The sequence below is a fragment of the Papio anubis genome, chromosome 16, assembly GCF_008728515.1.
Source record: "Papio anubis isolate 15944 chromosome 16, Panubis1.0, whole genome shotgun sequence".
Taxonomy (NCBI): domain Eukaryota; kingdom Metazoa; phylum Chordata; class Mammalia; order Primates; family Cercopithecidae; genus Papio; species Papio anubis.
The window spans coordinates 9230877-9256058 of NC_044991.1; the positions used below are offsets into that span (position 1 = coordinate 9230877).

At 50.7% G+C, this 25182-nt stretch overlaps 1 protein-coding gene across 1 annotated transcript; it reads left to right on the forward strand.

Moving 5' to 3' along the window:
* Positions 1 to 9948: 9948 nt before the first annotated feature.
* Positions 9949 to 25029, forward strand: TOB2 (transducer of ERBB2, 2). Its single transcript, XM_003905602.5, has 2 exons — positions 9949 to 12421; positions 21180 to 25029. The coding sequence occupies exon 2, from the start codon at positions 21242 to 21244 to the stop codon at positions 22247 to 22249; it is 1008 nt and encodes a 335-aa protein (XP_003905651.1). The 5' UTR covers positions 9949 to 12421; positions 21180 to 21241; the 3' UTR covers positions 22250 to 25029.
* The last annotated feature ends 153 nt before the right edge of the window (positions 25030 to 25182 follow it).

Genomic DNA, 25182 nt, shown 5'->3' on the forward strand with positions numbered 1-25182 from the left:
GCTATGGCACGATCTTAACTCACTGCAACCTCTACTTCCCAGACTCAGCACTCCTCCCACCTCAGGCTCTGGAATAGCTGGGACTACAGGCATGCACCACCCTGCCCAGCTAGTTTTTTGTTTTTGAGATGGAATTTTGCACTGTCGCCCAGGCTGGAGTGTAATGGCACGATCTCTGCTCACTGCACTCTCCGCCTCCCAGATTCAAGCGATTCTCCTGCCCCAGCCTCCCTAGTAGCTGGGATTACAGGCACCTGCCACCACGCCCAGCTAATTTTTTGTATTTTTAGTAGAGATGGGGTTACACTATGTTGGTCAGGCTGCTCTTGAACTCCTGGCCTCCCAAAGTACTGGGATTACAGGCATGAGCCACCAAGCCTGGCCTGTTTTTTGTAATTTTTATAGAGACAAGGTCTCGCTGTGTTGCCCAGACTGGTCTCAAACTCCTGGATTCAAGTTACCCTCCTGCCTTGGCCTCCGAAAGTGCTGTGAATACAGGCATGAGCCACCACACCCAACCCTGTGTGTTTTCTTAGCATTTGGTGATCAGTGAAAGTAACCTACGACTGTGTCTACAAGAGCAGGAAGCAAGTTTGTTTTGCCCAGTAGGTAGCAGGTAGGTGTTTAGTATTGAATGACTACTTAAAGTCAAGGAAACTGGGTAATAAACTGGGCTTTGATATGTCAGAACCTACAGGCAAAGGGTGCAGTAGGCAAATAAAGGCATTTGTTGGGGGTGTCAACTTAAGCAAAGACAGTCGTGAACAGGGTGCTATATATTGATTGATTTGGATACGGTCTCACTTTGTCCCCCAACCTGGAGTGCAGTGGCATGAACACGGCTCACTGCAGCCTCAACCCCCAGGGCTCAAACAGTCCTCCCAACTCAGCCTCCTGAGTAGCTAGGAGGTGAGAACCAGCATGCCTGTTTTTTTTTTTTTTTTTTTTTTTTTTGTCTTTTTTATAGAGACAGGGTTTCACCATATTGACCAGACTGGTCTCGAACTCCTAAGGTCAAGCGATCCGCCTGCCTTGGCCTTCCAGTGTGTTAGGATTATAGGCATGAGCCACTACCCCCAGCCTAGGGTGATGTGTTTAGGGAGCTCTGAGCAATTCTAATCAATCAGTGAGGTGATTGCTATGGTTTGAATGTTTGTCCCCTCCAAAACTCATGTTGAAACTTTTGATCCCCAGTGTGGCAGTGTTCAGAAGTGGGACCTTTAGGAAATGATTGGGTCATGAGGGCTCTGCCCGCATGAGGGGATTCATCCTGTCACTGTTTTTGTTTTGTTTTGTTGAGACAGAGTCTGTCACCCACGCTGGAGTGCAGTGGCGTGATCTCGGCTCACTGCAACCTCCACCTCCCAGGTTCAAGCGATTCCCCTGCCTCAGCCTCCTGAGTAGCTGTAGGCACATGCCACCATGCCCAGCTGATTTTTGTATCCACCACCATGCCTGGCTAATTTTTGTAATTTTAGTAGTGACAGGGTTTCACCATATTAGCCAGGCTGGTCTTGAACTCCTGACCTCAAACAATCCACTCACTTCAGTATGTATCCACCATTACAGCATAAGCCAATCTACCTGGCCCATCCTTTCACTGTTAATGGATTAATGGGTTCTCATAGAAATGGAACCAATGGCTTTTATTTACTGATTTATTTTTTGAGACGGACTCTCGCTCCGCCGCCCAGGCTGGAGTGCAGTGGTGCAAACTCGGCTCACTGCAAGCTCCACCTCCCGGGTTCACGCCATTCTCCTGCCTCAGCCTCCCGAGTAGCTGGGACTACAGGCGCCCGCCATCACGCCTGGCTAATTTTTTTGTATTTTTTAGCAGAGACGGGGTTTCACCGTGTTAGCCAGGATGGTTTTGATCTCCTGACCTCATGATCTGCCCACCTCGGCCTCCCAAAGTGCTGGGACTATAGGCGTGAGCCACCGCACCCAGGTGGGACCGATAGCTTTATAAGAGGAGAAACTGAGCCAGCACTCTCAGCCCCTTTGCCATGTGATGCCCTGTGCCACTTTGGGACTCTGCAGAGACGGTCCCAGTGAGAATGCTCTCATTAAATGTACCCCCTCAACCTGGGACTTCCCAGCCTCCAGAACTATATAACTATATAGTTATAGAACCTCTATAACTATATAATTATAAATAAATTTCTCTCTTTATAAATAACATAGTTTCAGGTATTACAAGCAAAAGAAAACTGACTAAGGTGTGGTAGGTCAAAAGAGGTAGAGAGACCAGATCATTTTCAGACTGTAATTAGAATGTGCAAAAAAGCCCTAGTTAAGAATAAAAAATAGGCCAGGCGTGGTGGCTCATGCTTGTAATCCCAGCGCTTTGGGAGGCCGAGGCAGACAGATTACCTGAGGTCGGGGGTTCAAGACGAGCCTGACCAACATGGAGAAACCCCATCTCTACTAAAATTACAAAAATTAGCCGGGCATGGTGGTGCATGCCTGTAATCCCAGTACTTTGGGAGGCCAGGAGTTTATGACTAGTCAAAGCAACATAGTGAGGCCCCCGTCCCCACAAAAAAAAAATCTGGTTTTTTTTTTTTGAGACAGAGTCTCACTGTCACCCAGGCTGGAGTACAGTGGCATGGTCTCAGCTCACTGCAACCTCTGCCTCCTGGGTTCAAGCGGTTCTCCCACCTCAGCCTCCCGAGTAGCTGGGACTACAGGCGTGTGCCACCACACCCAGCTAATTTTTTTTTTTTTTTTTTTTAGACGAAGTCTCACTCTTGTCACCTAGGCTGGAGTGCAATGGTGCGATCTCAACTCGCTGCAACCTCTGCCTCCCAGGTTCAAGCGATTCTCCTTCCTCAGCCTCCCAAGTAGCTGAGATTACAGGCGCCTGCCACCATACCCAGCTAATTTTTGTATTTTTAGTAGAGACGGGCTTTCACCATGTTGGTCAGGCTGGTCTCGAACTCCTGACCTCAGGCAATCCACCTGCCTCGGCCTCCCAAAGTGCTGGGATTACAGGTGTGAGCCACCGTGCCCGGCCTAATTTTTGTATTTTTAGTAGACACGGGGTTTCACTATGTTGGCCAGGCTGGTCTTGAACTCCTGGCCTCGTGATCCACCTGCCTTGGTCTCCCAAAGTGCTGGGATTACAAGCATGAGCCACCGTGCCCAGCCTAAAAAAAATTTTTTTTAATTAGCCAGGTGTGGTGCCATGTGCATATAGCCCTAGCTACTTGGGAAGTTGAGGTGGATCACTTGAGTCCAGGAGATCAAGGTTACAGTGAGCTACGATGGCACCACTACACTCTAGCCTGAGTGACAGAATGAAACCTTGTCTATAACAGGAAAAAAAAAAAATTTAACTTAAAGATTTTTGGTCAGGCACGGTGGCTCACGCCTGTAATCCCAGCACTTTAGGAGGCCGAGGTTGGTGGATCACCTGAGGTCAGGAGACGTTCCAGACCAGCCTGACCAACATGGTGAAACCCCATCTCTACTAAAAATATAAAATTTAGATGGGTGTAGTGGCAAATGCCTGTAATCCCAGCTACTCCGGAGGCTGAGGCAGGCGAATCACTTGAACCCAACCGAGAGGCTGAGGTTGTGGTGAGGCAAGATCATGCCACTGCACTCCAGTCAGGGCAACAGAACAACTCTGTCTCAAAAAAAAAAATTAGCTGTGTGTGGTGGTGAAAGCCTGTAATCCCAGCTATTCTGGAGGCTGAGGCAGGAGAATCACTAGAACATGGGAGTCAGAGGTTGCACTGAGCAGAGATCACGCCACTACACTCCAGCCTGGGCAACAAGAGCGACTCCCTATCAAAAAAAACAATTTAAGTTACTTATTAACCACTTTGGTCCACATGACATCTTGTAACTATAGATGTTTCAAAAACTATTCCTTTGTTTCATCAAAACATCACCTTAACTGCACTCCATCAGCCTCTGTGTGTATAAGATTAATGCCCTGTAGCATCTCAAATAAGCAGTTCAGTCAGTCAAGTGAATTCCACTGAAACCTGCTCCTCTGTCAATTTCATAATCCCATTCTTGGTTTGCTTTTTTTTTTTTTTTTTGGGAGATGAAATATTTCTCCATTGCCCAGGCTGGACTGCAGTGGCGCGATCTCAGCTCACTGCAATTTCTGCCTCCCAGATTCAAGCGATTCTCCTGTCTTGGCCTCCCGAGTAGCTAGAACTACAGGCGTGGGCCACCACGCCCAGCCAATCTTTTGTATTTAGTGGAGACAGGGTTTCACCATGTTGCCCACACTGGTCTCAAACTCCTGAACCACAGCCTCCCAAAGTGCTAGGATTACAGGCTTTTTTGTTTTTGTTTTTTGAGATGGAGTTTTGCTCTGTCGCCCAGGCTGGAGTGCAGTAACAGGATCTTGGCTCACTGTAACCTCCACCTCCTGGATTCAAGCGATTCTTCTGCCTCAACCTACCGAGTAGCTGGAATTACAGGCGTGTGCCACCATGCCCAGCCAATTTTTGTGTTTTTAGTAGAGACAGCACTCGGCCTCCCAAAGTGCTGGGATTGCAGGCGTGAGCCACCTCGCCCAGCCTTTTTTTTTTTTTTTTTTTTTTTTTTTTAATAGAATCTTGCTGTGTCGCCCAGGCTGGAATGCAGTGACTCAATCTCGGCTCACTGCAACCTCCGTCTCTTGAGTTGAAGCAATTCTCCAGCCTCAGCCTCCTGAGTAGCTGGGATTACAGGCATGTGCCACCACACCCAGCTGATTTTTGTATTTTTAGTAGAGACGTGTTTCCCCATGTTGGCAAGGCTAGTCTCAAACCCCTGACCTCAGGTGATTCCCCGGCCTCGGCCTCTCAAAGTGCTGGGATTACAGGCATGAGCCACCACGCCCAGCCTCCTTACTTGACTTCTATCTGTGCTCCTCACTCCATCAGGCAGTCGAAGGGACATCCCTTGAATACTCACTGCCTTTTCCATGGCTGTTTCCTTTGTTTGAAATACCCTTCTACCTTCCCATCTACTGGCCAAATGGATACCTCTTCCTTTCAAGCCCCTGACATCTCATGAAAGGTTCCAGAAGCACCATACCCCACAACAATTTCTGTCATTTGCATTATTTTCATGTCTAGTACCTACATACAACAGCAACAAAAGTTTCATGAAACAATATTACTGTGCGTGCTATAATCTGATACTTTCATTTTCTTCTTTTTTTTTTTTTTTTTTGAGACAGGGTCTCGGTCACCCAGGCTGGAGTGCAGTGGCACGATCTCAGCTCCCTGCAAACTCCACCTCCTGGGTTCAAGCGATTCTCCTGCCTCAGCCTCCTGTGTAGTTGGCACTACAGGCGCCCACCACCACGCTCAGTTAATTTTTGTATTTTTAGTAGAGATGGGGTTTTACCATATTGGCCCAGCTGGTCTTGATCTCCTGACCTTGTGATCCACCTGCCTCGGCTTCCCAAAGTGCTGAAATTATACGCGTGAGCCACTGCACCTGGCCTGATATTTTCATTTTCTTTTATTCTATTCTAAAATTCCTGGCTGAAATCTATTCAACTGGGTTTTGTTTTGTTTTTCTTTTGAGATGGAGTTTCGTTCTTTTGCCCAGGCTGGAGTGCAGTGCCGTGATCTTGGCTCACTGGAACCTCTGCCTTCAGGTTTCAAGTGATTCTCCTGCTTCAGCCTCCCTAGTAGCTGGAATTACAGGTGCCTGCCACCACGCTCAGCTAATTTTTGAGGCCGGGTCTCGGCTCTGTCGCCAGGCTAGAGTGCAGTGGCGGATCTCAGCTCACTGCAAGCTCCGCCTCCCGGGTTTCGCCATTCTCCTGCCTCAGCCTCCCAAGTAGCTGGGTTGGGGTGCCCACCACCTGCGCCCGGCTAGTTTTTGTATTTTTAGTAGAGGCGAGGTTTCACGGGTTAGCCAGGATGGTCTCGATCTCCTGACCTTGATCAGCCCGTCGGCTCAAGATGCTGGGATTACAGGCTTGAACCGCAGCCGGCGCTCAGCTAATTTTTTTTTGAGGCGGAGTCTCACTGTGTCCCAGGCTGGAGTGCAGTGAAGGCAGCCGATCTGGCTCTGCAAGCTCCGCCCGAGGTCCGCCATTCTCCCGCCTCAGCCTCCAAAGTAGCTGGGACTACAGGCCCTTCTGGCCTTGACTAGTTTTTTGTATTTTTTAGTAGAGACGGGGTTTCACCGGGTTAGCCAGGATGGTCTCGATCTCCTGACCTTGTGATCCACCCGCCTCGGCCTCCCAAAGTGCTGGGATTACAGGCTTGAGCCACCGCGCCCGGCCAGCTAATTTTTATATTTTTAGTAGAGATGGTGTTTCACCATGTTGGCCAGGCTGGTCTCCAACTCCTGACCTCGTGATCTGCCCGCCTTGGCCTCCCAAAGTGCTGAGATTACAGGCATGAGCCACCATGCCTGGCCTAAACTGGGTAATTTTATGACCCCCACTAATGGATGACAACCTCAAGTTTTAAAACAATTAACTAGAAGAGGGGCTCGGTGGGGGGGGGGGTGGGGGGGATAAAAATAAAATCAACCAGGCCAGGTGCGGTGGCTTACACCTGTAATCCTAGCAATTTGGGAGGTGGTAGGATTGCTTGAGGCAAGACCAACCTGGCCAATAAACCTAGCAAAACCCTGTCTCTATTAAAAAACAACAGCAACAACTAACTAGATCATGAATAAGATCCTTGAGTTCCCTTTGCCTCTCCTTCCACCCAGGGCATACAATATGCAACCACTCCAACAATTACTTGCTAAATTAAACTGAAAAAGGGGTCACAAACTCAGGAGTCTGGGTGAGTAATATCATTGATTGAAAAGGGAGGGGTAAAAGAATAATAGCCCAAGTGTGATGATAAATGGTATGTGACCCTCAGCCTCTGTGTCTGGGACACAATAGGGGAGTGGTGGGGACCTTAGGCAACCAAAGAACACAAGCCCTGTCTAAAGGAGACAGCTGCTATTCAACTCCAGACAATTGCTGCCAGTTTGAATGCCCAGTATTGCCAGATATTTTGAACTTAGGACAAGTGGCAATTTAAGATATTTTTGTACAACATCCCAAATTTTCAATATTGGCAACTCACTTTTAAAACCGTAATATGTCAGTATATGCCAAGAAAACACATCTGCCAGATGTGGACCTTGGCCTGCCAATTAGCAGCTTCTAAATTAAAATGAACTTCCCAGGGAATCAAACTGAACTGACTAAATTTCAGAGAGACTATGTGTCACTCTATTCTGACCTGTAGCTTTTTTTTTTTTTTGCTTTGAGATGGAGTCTTGCTCTGTCACCAGACTGGAGTGCAGTGATAGGATCTCAGCTCACTGCAACCTCCGCCTCACGGGTTCAAGCAGTTCCCCTGCCTCAGCCTCAGGCGCATACCACCATGCCCGGCTAATTGTTTGTATTTTAGTAGAGAAGGGATTTTTTTTTTTGAGACAGAGTCCCACTTTGTTGCCCAGGCCGGAGTGTAATTGTGCAGTCTCAGCTCACTGCAACCTCTGACTCCCGGGTTCAAGCAATTATCTTGTCTCAGCCTCCTGAGTAGCTGGGATTACAGGCAACCGCCACCACGCTCAGCTATTTTTTTTTGTATTTTTTTTTTTTTTTTTTTTTTTTTGAGGCGGAGTCTCGCTCTGTCACCCAGGCTGGAGTGCAATGGCCGGATCTCAGCTCACTGCAAGCTCCGCCTGCCGGGTTTACGCCATTCTCCTGCCTCAGCCTCCCGAGTAGCTGGGACTACAGGCGCCTGCCACCTCGCCCGGCTAGGTTTTTTTTGTATTTTTTAGTAGAGACGGGGTTTCACCGTGTTAACCAGGATGGTCTCGATCTCCTGACCTCATGATCCGCCCGTCTCGGCCTCCCAAAGTGCTGGGATTACAGGCTTGAGCCACCGCGCCCGGCCTTTTTTGTATTTTTAATAGAGACGGTGTTTCACCATGTTGGCCAGGCTGGTCTCAAACTCGTGACCTCAGGTGATCTGTCTGCCTTGGCCTCCCAAAGTCCTGGGATTACAGGCGTGAGCTACGGTGCCCAGCCTGTAGAGACGGGGTTTCACTACATTGGCCAGGATGTTCTCAATCTCCTGACCTTGTGATCCACCCTCCTTGGCCTCCCAGAGTCCTGGGATTACAGGTGTGAGCCACCAGGCGCCTGTAGCGTTTTTTTGTTTTTTTTTTTGAGACGGAGTTTCGCTCTTGTTGCGCAGGCTGGAATGCAATGGTGTGATCTCAGCTCACTGCAACCTCTGCCTCCCAGGTTCAAGCGATTCTCCTACCTCAGCCTCCCTAGTAGCTGGGATTACAAGCATGTGCCACCATGCCTGGCTAATTTTGTATTTTTAGTAGAGACGGTGTTTCTCCATGTTGGTCAGGCTGGTCTCAAGCTCCCGACCTCAGGTGATCCGCCTGCCTCAGCCTCCCAAAGTACTGGGATTACAGGCGTAAGCCACCGCGCACAGCCAGACCTGTAGCTTTTTTATTGTAGTTTGAAGCAAGGATATAGAAGGAAAAGATTCTTTGCCTTGCCTGGAATTTTCCTGTCTTAAAAGACTGATTATTTCCACCTGTTCCCAGTCACTCAGTTCCTTATCAGCTCTGTCTAGAGGGGCCTGTTGAGACCACCAAAGCTAAAATGTTACTTTCTTTGAACACTGCATTTTAGCATCTTAGCAAGACAGGTTTACTTACCTTGTTTACTAGACTTCACAGTATTGGTGAATACATAAAAAAATCATTTGTCGGCTAGGCATGGTGGCTTATGCCTGTAATCCAAGCACTTCAGGAAGCCAAGGGAGGCAGATCACCTGAGGTTAGAAGTTCGAGACCAGCCTGACCAACATGGTGAAACCCCGACTCTACTAAAAATACAAAAATTAGCCAGGTGTGGTGGTACATGCCTCTAATCCCAGCTACTCAGGAGGCTGAGGCACGACAATCACTTGAAACCAGGAGGTGGAGGTTGCAGTGAGCCAAAATCATGCCACTGCACTCCAGCCTGGGCAACAGAGCAAGACTCTGTCTCAAAATAAATAATAAACAAACAATAAATAAAATTTTTTTAAAAAATCATTTTTCTTAAGTAGGCAACCACACTTCCCCAAAACCAGTTTCTGTCTTTACATCTGCTGAAGAAATCAAATTGAGGAACTATTTTCTTGGATAACTTCAAAGAAACAATACAAAATTCCTTGCCCTGGAGTGTGTATGAAAGGGTGACGCATCTATGCGAGTTAACTGGGGCCAATTATGACCAGCCTGACTTGTCATGGCGCCACATCTTGCTTACTCTCAGACAGGGGATGTGCCCCCACCTTCTCCCTACCTAACTTGCTTGCTCACGGAGCTCACCATTTTGCAAGCACGGTGCATGCCTGTCAACATATGATTATTCAAAATGGGAGGGGAATCTGGAATGCCTGAGTAGGCATTCAGCTCACAGTTAAGCCCTGGCAAGATGTAATCACACACTGGGAAGGAAAAAAAACACTTCTTCCTCACCACATGATAGAGACATCAGCAGTTGAGAAAGGTGGTTACCTTTTTTCCCCTCGATTTTATCTTTTCCTACTTACATGCTAACCTTTTACCCAGAGCTCCCACCAAGGAGTCTGGATTTCTCATTTCATTCTAATGATGCTGCTGCTGCTCAGGGCTGGTATCTTTCCAGCGTTGCAGAAGAGATTCTATTAAACGCACAAACACGTAGAAATTCATGGCCTTCCTTCTAACGGTTCAGTCCGCCCTCCCTCAGCCTGTCCGGAATGGTAGAAGACGTCTACCCTTTAACTGCTTATATATACTCCAGCTGTCCCTCCTAAGATGCCATAGGACAACTCGCTTCAGCTCACCTTCACCTTTACAGTTGTCAGAAGTTCCACATTGGAGAGCGCACACCATACTGAGCACAGGATATGCAGGATATGCAGAGGCAATTTGGCCCAAACACTAAACTTTAAGAATAGCAACGATTTGAGCCAGGCTTTACATACAGCATCATATTTAATCCCCCACACGGGCTCCATTTTATAGATGAGGAAACTGAGGTTTGGTGATGTCAAGCGTTTTGCATTAAATCAAGATCACACAGTAGGTAGCAGAACTGGGGTGTAAACCCACCTAGTTTCATGGCTGCCTTAATGACTACAAATACCAGCATCCCTTGCCTTGCCCGCTGGCGCAAACGCACACTCTCAAGGGCCCAGTCTTAGCGGCTGAATCCTAAACCCAATCAGATACCGCTTCTTCCTTTCCCCCGACCAATGGGAAGACTGTTGCTAACACGCCTGCTATATTTTTAGCTTTCAGTGCTCTGGGAGCGAGTGGGTCGGCTGAGCCTCTCTGCCTGGTGGAAGATCTAGGGGAAAAGAGAGAAGGGGAGGGTAGGAGGAAAGGGAGGGTGCAGCGGGGCTGTGCGGGAGGGGGCGTGTGTGTGACGCTGTCACTCGCTGACGCACAAAGCAAGTAGTCCCTGGAGGTGCCCCCGGGGTTGTGGCGCTCAGAAGTGTGGGGGATGGGGGCGCTCAGGCTCCCTCCCGCCTCCCCGTCCCGGTGGAGTTTGCCCTCCAGCCCGGCTTGTTTCTGTTGCATTCAGGGAAAGCGCATTTAAACCCCCCACGCTACCGGTGCTCTCCGCCCTTGCCAAAAAAAGCGATCAAGAAAAAAAAAAAGCAAACTGGAAACTTTCGGATCTCGCCACCCAACGTGGGGTTGGCGGCTGCTGCTGGGCCAGAACCGTCTGGCGTGACCAAAAAGGTGGGGGCGGGAGGGGAGAACTGGGGAATGGGCGATCTAAGGAGGGACCGGGGAGAAGACCTCACTCATAGTCCCCCGGGGGCTCCAAACTGCATCTTCCGGCACTCCTGTCCGCCTGTGACCGCAGAAGACGACCCTCCCTATCCCTGGTTCTGTGTCCCGCACAGTCACAAAGAGGCAGAGCAGCCCGCGTGGCCAGAGCCGGGGCAGGGGGCCTCAGCGCGCGGGCCTGGCGCGCCCGGTCCCGGGTTCGCGGAGCCTCGCTCCACCGCTCGAGGGGCCGTAGTGGGTGCGAGCCTTGCGCCCGTTGCACGGTCAGGGACCATCCCACGCCGGCGGGACTGACTAGAAGAAATGTGGTTCTCCCGCGTGCCCCACACTGGGGTCGCTGGCCAGAGAGAGCAAACAAGAGTTGGTAGAGGAGCTGCGCCCGCGCGCCCTCGCAGAGCCGGAGCCAGAGTTGGTGAGGGGAAGGTCCATTGTGGCGCTCGGCTCGTTTCACGGCCGTCGGCCTCATCCTCGCCTCCTCTCACTCCCGCACAGCGTGGCCCAGGCCCCAGAGTCCCCCTCGCCTTTCATTCGACGTTGAGTCCCCCAAGGAAGCACAAGGCGCTCGGAAGACTCAGGCCTGCCCGAAACGAGTTCGAAACGTTTCCGGAGCCCGCGTAGTCCCCTCGGCTCCCCCTCCCGCAGAGGCCGTAACTGGGGCGATGGGATCGCCGTGGACACGGCCAGACGCTCGGAGCAGGAGGGAAGGCCCCGGGAAACGGCTCGGGCAAACGTCCGAACCCTGGGCGCCGAGGCAGGTGCAGGGCGGACGACTCAGCAGGGGGTTCCAGAGGGCAAGGCGACGCCCTCCCCTCCCCGCGATACTCGTCCCCCAAACACAACTAAAGGGAGAGTGCACTGTGCTCGGCCCGTGAGCAACGTGGCCCCAGGTCGCCCCCAGCCCTCACGTTGCACCCCTGGAGAACACCTCACACGATGCGCACAAGTTCAGAGAGTGGTATGGGAATGAAGGAAAGGAGTGCGGCGCGGCGCTGTGACGGGGAGGGGACGGAGGGGACCCGCACGCAGGACCTGAGAGCACAGAAGGGCCGGGGAGCTGAGCCGCGCAGCACCAGCGAGCTGAGGCGCGGGGTAGCTGGGAAGTAGTCCCGGCCGGGCCCCGGCCCCTCCTCTGCAGGGCGGAGGGACGCATCACGCAGGGGTGGGGAAGCCGGATCCGTGCGCAGGGTTGCTAAGGGTGAAACTTTTCATTGACTTTGCTCACTTCGGGCCGGGGCGCGGGAAGGTGCGGGTTGTTGGCGGAGGCAAGTCAGTGGCTCGGGCGACGCGGGGCCAGAAGGGCAGGACCGCCCGCCGGCGACAGCCCAGACCGTCTTCCGTTCCGCGACACGAACCACCCTCCGGTCCGCCATCCCCGCGTCGTAGCCGCTGGTCCGCCCGCTCGCCCGCCCTCCGGCCCCCAGCCGCAGAGCCCGACCTCCTAAGAGCTGAAAGAAATTCTTGAGAGTCATAGTCTATAGCCCCCTGCTTCGTCCCCCAACCCTCAACGACGAAAAGGACTTCGGCCCCCCGGCCCGGCGGCGCCCGGGAAGGAAGGGAGAGCGACCTCCGCCCCGTGCTCAGGACCACCCTGGAGGGAGAAGCCGCCCTGCGGCCGGCAGAGCGCCCCGCCGCTGCGGAGACCCGAGTGAGTGAGTTGGGGGGTGTGCGGGCGGGGGGCCCGCCCCGAGACCCAGCCGGCCGAACTGCCTCTCCCACCCCGCCCCACTCCCGCTTTGCTGGATTCTCCACGTTGCTGCCGCTCCCTCCCGCCTGGCCAGCATTTTCTTTCGCCATCCAGCTTCCCTCTAGATCCCACTTTCCCCTGCTCCTCTTCTCACGCCATCTCTGCTCCTGGGGTGCCCAAGAGCTCCCTTTTCTCCCAGTTCCAAGAGTGGCCCTCTCCTGGGTGGGGTGCATTTCCTCCCTTCCCCGCCTCCCCCAGTTCTTTATATCCCAGCTACTCGCTAGATGTTCCTTGTTCTTCAAAGAAACATAACTCCCCCCACCGTTAAATAAATCCGAGGAAGGAAGGGGATCCAGGCCTTGTTTTTCTGCTTCTTTTCCCGTGTGCAGGGAAGGGGGGTGGTAATTGTTAATAGGCTCTATTTCTGGCTCTGTGGAGCCTGAAGGGTGGAGGTTGGACACCCCCTTTGGCGAGGGGACAGGTCAGTGGAGATTGTCCTTGGGCCACTGAGCCAGAGTTCACCATTTCGGCTTGAGCTCTTTATATTCTTCAGTGTTTTAATGGAAAATTGGGCAGAAAAAGTACCCTTAGAGCAGTGCCAGTGAGTGGATTCTGCTTATCTTGGTAGGGTGCCTGCGAGGTGGGGCCCTATCCCCAAACTCCTTCCCCTCCTGTCCAGAGGATGAACTGTGCCCTTGACCACCAGAAATCTGGGAGGGGAAGAAGGGTGCAGAGAGGAGGCATAGCCGGCAGGCCCTCTCCCTCCCCCAGGAGAAACCAGAACCCCGCACAGCAAGCTTCAACTTGGGACCGGTGGAGGCCAGTCTCTGGTGCTACTCCGTATCTAAACGGTCTTTTTCTCCTTCTTACCCACCCTACCCTGGGAATGGGTCCTTCAACTCTGATTTTCCGGCAGAAAAAAATCCTATTTCTTTCTTGGGCTTCTGCCCCCATTCCTCCGTGAAGCATAGGGGAAAGAAGCTTGTGTGGGAGGAAGGATTAAGGAGGTTTAACACCCAGTAGGGGAGCTTGCCGAAGATCTGGTAAGTCTGGTCGTAGAGCAGACCTTGCAATGGGAGGAGACACACAGAATTTTAGTATGAGAAGATGCTCAGGTGTCAGGTGTACAGCTTTTTCTTCTCTGCCTGGGAACCTTTTCCTATTTCCCTCTCCCGGATCTGGTTACTCAGACTTGGATTAGAAATGGGGTGAGGCTTGGGCCCTGCTGGCCTTGGCCTGGCGCCTCCCCACAGCTTGACTGGAAATTTCTTTGGCCGAGAGGACGGGAGACTGGGTTTGATTCCTGCCTTTCCTTTCCTGGCTGTTGGGGCGCTGGAGCCGAGTCCGCTAGGCATTAAGTGAAAAAGACCCGTTTCCCTTTGAACCCACTGTCCATCCAGTAACCCCACACGGACCGCCCAGGCCCTGGAATTCAGATTGAGTGCGGGAAAGGGGGTCGTGACCTTATCTAAGCCAGCCCACCCCTTTCACCCAGAAAAAGCTCATTAGAAGCAGATCCTAGTTTCAACAGTGATGGAAGGCGATGAAGGGAAAGGTGGGAAAGTTAGGCTCTCGTAAAGCCTAGAGGATGTGGTGGGGCCATACAATACGGGGAGTAGGCCTTTGGAGTAGAATCTATATGAAATGTATTAGGCGATGGGAGGGGGGCGCTGGCCCGCCACAGTGCGCATGTGCGTCGGAAACTTTTCCTGGGCTCTTCGACCCTCGGTCGGCTCCCCTTACCGGGCATGCGTATTGCGGCCACTTGGGCCTTCGCAAAGTACTCAGGGAAGTGTAGTGTGCAGAGAAAGTAGGTCACTCGCTACCGCCTGGTCCGGAGGCGTTCGAGGACTACAATTCCCAGAGTGCAGAGCGCGCCCTCACCGCTGGCCTCTCCGCCTACGTTTGGGTTGAGTCGAGTTTTCCTGGCTTCTCAGGAACATGGAGTGCCCTAGAAAGGATCTTCTTAGCCGAAAGGGTCCTTGTAGTCATACCTAGAGTTGACCGGTCTATGTCTGGGGGAGATGATGTGAGACTGGGCGTGGTGGTGGAGTCAGTCGGCACCAGTCCTGGAAGCCTTTCAATCCACACCCGCCCGTCTGGGCCACTGCCTCTGGGACCAGTGAGTTGGGGCGGATCCCGTGTCTCACCAAGGAGAGGAGCTGCCTGCGTTTGGCTCTCACTCCCCGGGCATCCACCCGGTCTGTGACACCTACTGGCCCCTGCACGCTCAGTTGAGTCCTGTAGTCCGTCACTGTAGGACAGTTTGCACGTTTAAGACTTAGAGGTGTCTGAATATTTTTTTAGGTTTGGGGCTCAGTGGATTCCATCACCATTATCCCTCCTTTCCCTCTTTGAAACAGAATTTTCTTTCTAAAAAATCTTCCGGCCGGGTGCGATGGCTCACGCCTGTAATCCCAACACTTTGGGAGGCTGAGGCGGGCAGCGGATCACCTGAGGTCGGGAGTTCGAGACCAGCCTGACCAACATGGAGAAACCCCGTCTCTACTAAAAATACAAAATTAGCTGGGCGTGGTGGCACATTCCTGTAATCCCAGTTACCCAGGAGGCTGAGGCAGGAGAATCGCTTGAACCTGGGAGGCGGAGGTTGCAGTGAGCCGAGATCACGCCACTGCACTCCAGCGTGGGCAACAAGAGTGAAATTCCGTCTCAAAAAAAAAAAAAAAATTCTGGCTAGGCGGTGGCTCACGCCTGTAATCCCAACACTTTGGGAGGCTAAGGCGAGCGTGTCACGAGGTCAGGAGTTCGAGACCAGCCTGGCCAATATGGTGAAGCCCCGTCTCTACTAAAAATACAAAACTTAGCTGGGTGTGGTCCTGAGCGCCTATTATCCCAGCTACTCGGGAGGCTGAGGCAGGAGAGTTGGCTGAACCCGGGAGGCGGAGGTTGCAGTGAGCCAAGATGGCGCCATTGCATTCCAGCTCTGGGCTACAGAGCAAGACTCCGTCTCGGGGGCAGGGAGAGGGGGAAGACAAAAGTCTTCCTTTGCTTCTGACATTAGAGCAGGCAGACACATGCGCGCGCGCGCGCGCGCACACACACACACCTTCCTCACATTTTTGTCAGAAGTTCTCTCTGGAATCACTGAGGCTTCTTTTGAGCTTCACGCCCTACTTTTTCCCTCGTCGTCTTTCTCCTAGGCACCTACTCTTTAAAACACAAGTCAGCACAAGGGATCAGAATCCAGGTTAACTTTGCTGCTGTTAGTAAACAAGTGAGGATAAGATTCTTAGTGAAATTGGACAGAATTTTGCTGTCATATTTGCCCTTTTTAATAGGTTGACAAAAGGGAGATTTTGCTGTTAAACACCTCACCATTTTTATTCTTCTTGCTCCCTTTTTGGCCGTTTGTGCCTACACTGGGGTTGGAAAAGATCTTAGCGTATTCTGCAGCCACTTAAGCGAATCCCTTTACTTGTTCCCTTTATTGACAGGTAGTTATTTCTAAGGTTTCTAATTTCACTATGATAATATAATACGTAAATATTGTGTATTATAAATATTATGTATTTATAATACATAAATATTTTATATATAAGCACTAGAATTTGTTTGTAGCTTTTTTAAAAAATGAACAAACTTCTCTGAATGGCCACTCCAATCTTTAGCTAAAGACAAGCCAGCACCAGTGCTTTAATCCTCTGCTCCATAAGCTTCTTGCAGTCAAAATTAGAGCCTGAGCTGATAGAGCAGAAAATCTCATTCTGGTTGTCCATCATTTTTATAAGGTTCCACCCCACAGCCATCTGGTCCAGCCTGTTCTCTAATTAAAGAGGCAAAGGTGGCATTATATGCTTCCTTATTTGTGCGGCAACATCACTGAGGTATAAATTGGTGTGCAGCTTTAGTTGCTTATGCTGCAGAAAATGGTTAGCTAGGCAGGGCTGATGACAGTGGTTCTATTGTATTTTGGGGTGGGAGGCTTATTTCCCAATGACTTTGGGCTGCATTTAAAATGCTCTCATTTTGAGGCCGAACTGTTCAGGAGTAGTTAACTTGGAAGGCAATTATGCAGCCAGGTTTGAAGAGGCCTAGAAAGGTGTAGAAGCCCTTTGCTCTCAGTCGAATACCAAGACGTGCATTTTAAGAGGCCATGTGGTGCCTTGGGAGAAGTATCATATGTTGACCAGTCTGTTTTAGATTTCAGAAATACTTTGGAAACACTGTCTTTAACATCAGGTTCCATTCTAGGGAACCAGTATCAACTTTCCTCACAACTTTTTTTTTTTTTTTTTTGTGGGGCATAATCTCACTTTGTCGTTCAGACTGGAGTGCAGTGGCATGATCTCGGCTTACCGCAACCTCTGCCTCCCGGGTTCAAGTGATTCTCTTGCCTCAGCCTCCTGAGTAGTGGGATTATAGGCACCCGCCCCCAGGCCCGGCTAATTTTCATGGTTTTTTTTTTTTTTTTGAGACCAATCACTCTGTCGCGCAGGCTGGAGTGCAGTGGTGCGATCTTGGCTCACTGCAACCTCTGCCTCCCGGGTTCAAGCAGTTCTCCTGCCTCAGCCTCCTGAGTAGCTGAGGTTATAGGCGCATGCCACCACACCTGGCTAATTTTTTATTTTTAGTAGAGACAAGGTTTCACCATGTTGGTCAGGCTGGTCTCTAACTCCTGACCTTGTGATCTGCCCACCTCAGCCTCACAAAGTGCTGGGATTACAGGCATGAGCCACCATGCCCGGCTAATACTTGTGTTTTTAGTAGAGACGGGGTTTCGCCATGTTGGCCAGGCTGGTCTTGAATTCCTAACCTCAAGTGATCCACCTGCCTCGGCCTCCTGAAGTGCTGGGATTACAGGTGTGAGCCACCACACCTGGTTCTTCACAAGTTTTTAGTCTGCTCCTTGTTGGACACCTCTATGGACCATGTGGCCCTTCAGACCTCTGTTCCTGAGGAAAGGCTCGTGGTTCTGGTGGGCAGCTTTGTATCTGCTGATGAGCCTGAGCCTTATAAACAGAAAGCCCTTTTTATTCTTTCTACTATTCTTACTTTTTTTTTTTTTTGAGATAGAGTCTTGCTCTGTCACCCAGACTGGAGTGCAATGGCACGATCTCGGCTCACTGCAACCTCCGCCTCCTGGGTTCAAGTGATTCTCCTGCCTCAGCCTCTGGAGTAGCTGGGACTACAGGTGCCCACCACCACGCCTGGCTAATTTTTGTATTTTTATAGAGACGGAGTTTCACCGTGTTAGGCAGAATGGTCTCAATCTTCTGACTCAATGATCCGCCCGCCTCGGCCTCCCAAAGTGCTGGGATTACAGGCATGAGCCACCGCGCCCGGCCTCTAGTATTCTTACTTTTTATACCCAAAAGAACCCTGAATTTGATCTGTATTGATCATTAATAGACATTTGAGACTGAGGCACGTGCATCACTTGAGCCCAGGAGTTCAAGAACAGCCTGGGCAACATGGTGAAACCGCATCTCTACATAAAAATACAAAAAAAAAATGAGGCCATATGCAGTGGCTCATGCCTGTAATCCCACCGGTTTGGGAGGCTGAAGCCAGTGGATCACTTGAGGCCAGGAGTTCAAGAGCAGCCTGACCAATGTGATGAAACCCCGTGTGTACTCAAAATACAAAAATTAGCCAGGTGTGGTGGTGGATGCCTGTAATCCCAGCTACTCAGTAGGCTGAAGGGGGAGAATTGCTTGAACCCAGGAGGCAGAGGTTGCAGTGAGCCGAGATCACGCCACTGCACTCCAGCTTGGGTGACAGAATGAGACTCCATCTCGCAAAAAAAAAAAAAAAAAAGCCGTGTGTGGTGGTGCATGCCTGTAGTCCCAACTACTTGGAGGCTGAAGTGAGAGGATCACCTGAGCCCAGGGAGGTGGAGGCTGCAGTGAGCTGTGATCCTGCCACTGCACCCTAGCCTGGGTGACAGATTGAGACCCTGTCTCAAAAAAAGAAAAAGAAAAACATAGACATATGAAGAAACTTAGAGATGAAGTCTCTAAGGAAAAGGCTGGGAAAAGAGGGAAACCAGGGTATTCTGAGTCCTGAGTGTTCTTGTGGAAGGTTTGGGAGAGGCATAGTTGTGGCACCTCTGCTGAGTCCCATGTGACCGTCTCTGTTCCTCAGACCTGAAATGAGAGTTAACTAGATTTAGCCACTGTCATGCTGCTCCAGATTGACCCAGTGAGTCTTCTCTGATACATTCACCCCAGAAATCTTTTTCTGAGGATTTAGTCCCCAAAATGCCCCTTAAGGCTGTGTGTGTTGGCTCATGCCTGTAATCCCAGCACTTTGGGAGACCAAGGCAGGCGAATCACTTTAGGTTAGGAGTTTGAGACCAGCCTGGCCAATATGGTGAAACCACATCTCCACTAAAAATACAAAAATTAGCCAGACGTGGTGGCAGGTGCCTATAGTCCCAGCCACTCGGGAGGCCGAGGCACGAGAATCACTTGAACCTGGGAGGTGGAGGTTGCAGTAAGCCAAGATCGTGCCACTGCAGTCCAGCCTGGGCAATAGAATGAGACTCAGTCTCAAAATACATACATATATACATACATACATACATACACACACTGCACTCCAGCCTGGGCAATAGAATGAGACCCAGTCTCAAAATATATACATATATACATACATACATACATACAGACTCAGTCTCAAAATATATACATACATACATACATACATAAAGTAAAATTAAATTAAATTAAATGCCCCTTAAGAGCCATGGGCCCAGGCCTGAGAATTACAGGGAAATGTTTTGGGGCAGGTGTTTAGGAAACTCAAAATCCCCAAGCCTGAAATTAGCACCTGGATACTTAAAGCTGGATCCAGAAAGGATTTGAATCAAAATCCAGCTCCGAGTCTTTCACAGGACAGAAGATGCCCTTGACAGTCCATGGAGCAGTCATGTCTCTGTGTTTAGCTCAGCAGCACAGCTTTGCCCAGAGGCCTGGCTTGGAACATGTTCTGGTGCTGCCTCCCCTCAGAGGGCTCTTTCAGTTCAGTTTCTCCCCCAGCATGAGCCCCGGAGCTGCTCTTTTGGAGAAAATGAGATTAGGATCACTGGCTCTCAGGACCTCACAGATCATCTTCCTGAGACATGAGGCTGGCCCAGGCCGAGGGAATAAACCTTTTTGACCTCAGTGGGATCTGGCTGTGAGAGAATCCCAAAATAACAATCTCATGTTTATCTTGGGCTGCCTTCTCTTCAGGGATCTCAAAACACTTGATAAATCTGATCTGCTGCCGAGGACAGGTGGTCAGACAGTCCCTGGGAGACTGAGTGATGATGGGTCCCTGCTGGAGGCTGCAGGGTGATGGAAAATTTCTTTCCTCTGCCACCCTCATCACTTACACTCTCACCAGAAACTTCTCTCTCCTTTTTTCTGCTTTCCTATGGCAGCCCCCAGGTAGCAGTTCCCTTGTTAGTCCACATCTCTGATTGTGACAGGTCTTGCCTTTTTCCTGGGGCTCATGCTCTTGTCTTATTCTTTTTTATTTTTATTTTTTTTTATTTTTTATTTTTGAAACGGAGTTTCGCTCTTGTCGCCCAGGCTGGAGTGCAATGGCGCATCTCGGCTCACCGCAACCTCCGCCTCCCGGGTTCAAGTGATTCTCCTACCTCAGCTTCCCAAGTAGCTGGGATTACAGGCATGCACCACCATGCTTGGCTAATTTTTCGTATTTTTAGTAGAGACAGGATTTCTCCATGTTGGTCAGGCTGGTCTCAAACTCCCGACCTCAGGTGATCCGCCCACCTCGGCCTCCCAAAGTGCTAGGATTACAGGCATGAGCCACTGCACCTGGCCGGAGTTCTTAAATCAGTTCTGCAAACCCAGACTGAGCCAGACAGCATACACACCCATGGGGCCCATGATGACAGATGGATGTGACTGGAGTCCAGGCCCCCAGTGAAAAATTGGCAGTGCTCTTTCCTGTTCAGTGACCTATATCCCTTTTCATTTAAGGAGGACAACCAAAGATTGTAAACTTACATCTTAGTCTGTGACAGTTTGGGGGCACGACTTCACCAAGATATTGCAGAGACAGCAAGAGCCTTCTCTTCTTCACCTGATTTAGGGACTTGATTTTTTTAGTGTCATTCATACAGTGACCTGAATTCTCAAGATGGTGGAAAACACAGCTTCCCTATTTCTTTAGAATTACTTAAAAATAGTAGCTTTTTTTTTTTTTTTTGAGATGGAGTCTCGCTCTGTCGCCAGGCTGGAGTGCAGTGGTGTGATCTCGGCTCACTGCAACCTCTGCCTCCTGGGTTGAAGCGATTCTTCTGTCTCAGCCTCCCGAGTAGCTGGGACTCCAGGCATGCGCCACCATGCCCAGCTAATTTTTGTATTTTTAGTAGAGATGGGGCTTCACTATGTTGGCCAGGATGGTCTCAATCTCTTGACCTTGTGATCTACCTGTCTCGGCCTCCCAAAGTGCTGGGCTTACAGGCGTGAGCCACCATGCCCAGCCAACAGTAGCTAACTTTATCATTTGCCTTTTAATTGCCAGGTACATTGTGAGGCAGTTTATATCCTTGAACTAACAACTTCATGATGGCCTCATGTTACTAATGAGGAGACTAGGGCCCACAGTCAGACATTAGCCACTGGTGGGGCAGAAATGGGCTCCTGGTTCTAGTGTGATCCAAAGTTGATGCTTTTCTGTCTATCCTTAGCTTGGTCACCACCAGCTTTCTGCATATTTTCTCATGATGCCTCTCATTTCCCAGAGCCGTCTGGAGCCCAAGGCTGTACACGTGCCCTGTGCTGATTCTCTGCCTAGGAAAGGACCATGCAGCTAGAGATCAAAGTGGCCCTGAACTTCATCATCTCCTACTTGTACAACAAGCTGCCCCGGCGCCGGGCAGACCTGTTTGGGGAGGAGCTAGAGCGGCTTTTGAAAAATAAATATGAAGGCCACTGGTACCCTGAAAAACCCCTGAAGGGCTCTGGCTTCCGCTGTGTTCACATTGGGGAGATGGTGGACCCCGTGGTGGAGCTGGCCGCCAAGCGGAGTGGCCTGGCGGTGGAAGATGTGCGGGCCAATGTGCCTGAGGAGCTGAGTGTCTGGATTGATCCCTTTGAGGTGTCCTACCAGATTGGTGAGAAGGGAGCTGTGAAAGTGCTGTACCTGGATGATAGTGAGGGCTGTGGTGCCCCAGAGCTGGACAAGGAGATCAAGAGCAGCTTCAACCCTGACGCCCAGGTGTTCGTGCCCATTGGCAGCCAGGACAGCTCCCTGTCTAACTCCCCATCACCATCCTTTGGCCAGTCACCCAGCCCTACCTTCATTCCCCGCTCCGCTCAGCCCATCACCTTCACCACCGCCTCCTTCGCTGCCACCAAATTTGGCTCCACTAAGATGAAGAAGGGTGGCGGGGCAGCAAGTGGTGGGGGTGTAGCCAGCAGTGGGGCAGGTGGCCAGCAGCCACCACAGCAGCCTCGCATGGCCCGTTCACCCACCAACAGCCTGCTGAAGCACAAGAGCCTCTCTCTGTCTATGCATTCACTGAACTTCATCACGGCCAACCCAGCCCCTCAGTCCCAGCTCTCGCCCAATGCCAAGGAGTTCGTGTACAACGGTGGTGGCTCGCCCAGCCTCTTCTTCGATGCGGCCGATGGCCAGGGCAGTGGGGCTGGCACCTGCAACAGCAGCAGCTTTGACATGGCCCAGGTATTTGGAGGTGGTGCCAACAGCCTCTTCCTGGAGAAGACACCCTTTGTGGAAGGCCTCAGCTACAACCTGAACACCATGCAGTATCCCAGCCAGCCGTTCCAGCCCGTGGTGCTGGCCAACTGACCGTCTACCTGCCTGTGGGGCCAGAAGCACCCAAGACCACAGAAAAGAGAAAGAAAAGGCCAAAAAAAAGAGGAAAAGAAAAATGTACAAAAAGATTTTCGATCTTCTCACTCTCACTTCTAGAAAAAAGATCCAGCCCAGGCACGGAATGGGAGGGCCCCGCAAAGCACCCAAGTGTGTTTCACTCACCCCTTACCGCTCACCCACCGGCCTGCGATTTATTTGGTTGGTTTGGGTTTTATATTTCTTTTTCTTTTTTTTTCTTACATGTAGTTTTCTATATAACATCTTTAATGAGTGGCTTCCTGTGCTAAGAATGGTCCAGATGTGAACTGCTGCTCCCTGCTCCTCCCTTCCTCCTTCACACTCCTAGTTTAGGATTGGTGTGTCCAAGCTCACAGGAAGAAAGAGCTGCAGCTGGAGCCTGACCCTCCCTGGAACAGGGAAAGGCTGGCCCGTGTCACTGCCTCTGTCACCCAGCTATCCTCGCACTCAAAGCCATCCAACCTCAGCAGGCCTTCTCGGGCCCTGCCACCTGAATAGGTCTGACCCCATTCCCCACTCCCTTTCAGGCTGGGCCACAGGGAGCTGCTGGCTGGCCACTTGACACCCTCCGCCTAGAGCTGATGTCTGTGACTACAGGGAGATTAGCACTTCGTCTAGTGAAACTCCTTTCATCTCTGTCCTATGGCCCCACCCCACCATTCCCTCCAGGCCCAGACCATCATCATGTGTGTGGCCTTCCTTTCCCTCATGCAGCCCCTTCCCCAGACTGGAGGTTGTGGGAGGGGTGTGTGTGTGTGTGTGTGTGTGTGTGTGTGTGTGTTTGTGTGTTCGGTTTGCTGTCCTTTTTTAAAGGATTCCAAGCCATGTGAAACTTCCCTTCTGGATGTGATTCTGGGTTGCAGCAAATGCTTATTTATATGTGAGGCTGGGGAATGGGCTGGGGGTATTGGCAGTCCTTTTGCAGGGCAGTGTGCGTGGTGGGGTGACACCACTGTGGCTGAGCCCAAGACACTCCCAGAGGAAAACACTGCAGAAGGAACTGGTTTGCAGACTACAGAAGGATCTGCACTTTTGTTTTTGACCAAAAAGATAATAATGTTAGCTCTGAAGGGCAGAGGGAATGCCCAAGCCCCTGATGCCTATGAGAAACCCCCGTACTTCACCCTCCTGTTGTGTGACCTTAGCCCAGCGGGAGCTGCTCACCTGAGCACCCTTGGGGGTGGGCAGGGGTGGGGTTTTAGAGTTAGTGTCTGTGCGGGGGCAGCCCTGAGCCTGGAGTGGAGACTTTGCGTCTCTTAGTTGGAGGTGTTGATTGCATTTGTGCCCCGGCCTGGTTGAGAGCTTCTTGGTACCTCTTGCCACCCCTTCTCACTGCCCTGACCCAACCCCATTGGACTTTGATGCTGCGAAGAGTGGTGTCCTGACAGGGACTCAGTGCTCCCGCCTGATGTATTGGATTATAGGAGAGCGCTTGCTCTCCTGCCTCTGCAGGAGAGGGCTTGTTCCTCCAACCCTAGGAGGCCAGGCAAGCATGAACAGGAGCCAAGGGATCAGGGTCATGAACTTTTTCCTCTTTGCAAAGAGGGGCACTTGGCATCAGGGTCCCATCGCCAGAAAGCACCAAAGCCCCTGGCACCCCACCCACTCCATCCTACCCAGGGACCCCAAGTAGGCAACTGCTATGGCAGTGGGTCCAGCCCAGGCCAGCACTGCCAGCCTCCTCTCCCTGCAGTATGCACCAGCTCTACCTCCCCCGGCAGGCAATGTCCTGGCTTCTCAGCCCAGCACCATCTGTTCCCCTAGACTTCTCAGGGGCCAGCCCAGTCTAGGCCATCCTTCCCCTCATCCTCGGCTCCCACACAGGTGACAGGCCCAACAGATAACTTCTCTCTGGGAAAGGTTGGATGCTGCCTTACGTCCCCTTCTAGCCCTCCTCCCATCGCCACACACAGGCACCCACCCGCACCAGGTCAGCTTGTTTCTCACATGTAGGGAGAGAGGGGAGACCAACCCCTTTGTGTCTTTTGAAATACGAAGAAAAATGTGTGTTCAGGCGCTCTTGGGCCCAGTTCAGTCCGTCTTGTCTCAAATCTAGGCATTTTTGCTTCAATTTTATTTTTTTTAAGAAAACAAAAACAGAAATCTGCACTAATTTACCTGGTTTCGTAGGAAAACTTTTTTTTATTTTTTACATTTTTTGGTGTCCGTTTGTATTGAATAATTTGCTACATTTGTAAAATGTAAGAGGTATATATAATATATGTATATTTCTAACGTAAAAAACATAATTTTTTTCTTTTCAAGATTTTTTCTTAAGATGAGAGAAACATATTTTTTCAGGAAAAACAAACTTTAAAAAAAAGAGGAGAATAAAACCTTTTCTCCCCTTTCCCCATCCTCTATCCCTCTTTCCCAGGAACAAATCAAAAGGTGGATTATCTTGTGAAGAATGGAAACCGTTAGTCCAGAATGATGTCTTTTTCTCAATGCAGTGAGTTATAGATTCTCTAGTTTTCTCCCTAGGGATGGGAAGGGGGCATTGAGGCAAGCCTGGAGAGGAGCCCGGGGAGCAGGGTCATGAACTTTTTTCTTTAGTGAAGGAGGAATACAATCAAGGGTTTTGTATTCAGAATGTTGTGCAATATTTTGGAATGGGACATTGGTGTGTTTAGAGATTTTAGTTTAAAAACAAAACAAAAAGATTGATCAAATCTGTACAGTTTCTATTGTTCCAGATTTTTTAAGTTTGTATTAAAAGCATGATATATAACAGCCTTCTGCCTGCTCCTAGCTTGCTTGGTTTCTGGGGTCCCTTTTCGGATGGAGAGAATGGGAGTGGCCCAGCTCTTACAGACTCCAAGAAATGATTGGTCCTCCTTACAGTGACAGCCTCCGATGGACATAACTGTCCTGGTGCCCCTTCTTGA

Bases quoted from the DNA above. Each gene is read 5' to 3' on its own strand.
- TOB2 (XM_003905602.5), top strand. From the start codon at position 21,242: ATGCAGCTAGAGATCAAAGTGGCCCTGAACTTCATCATCTCCTACTTG.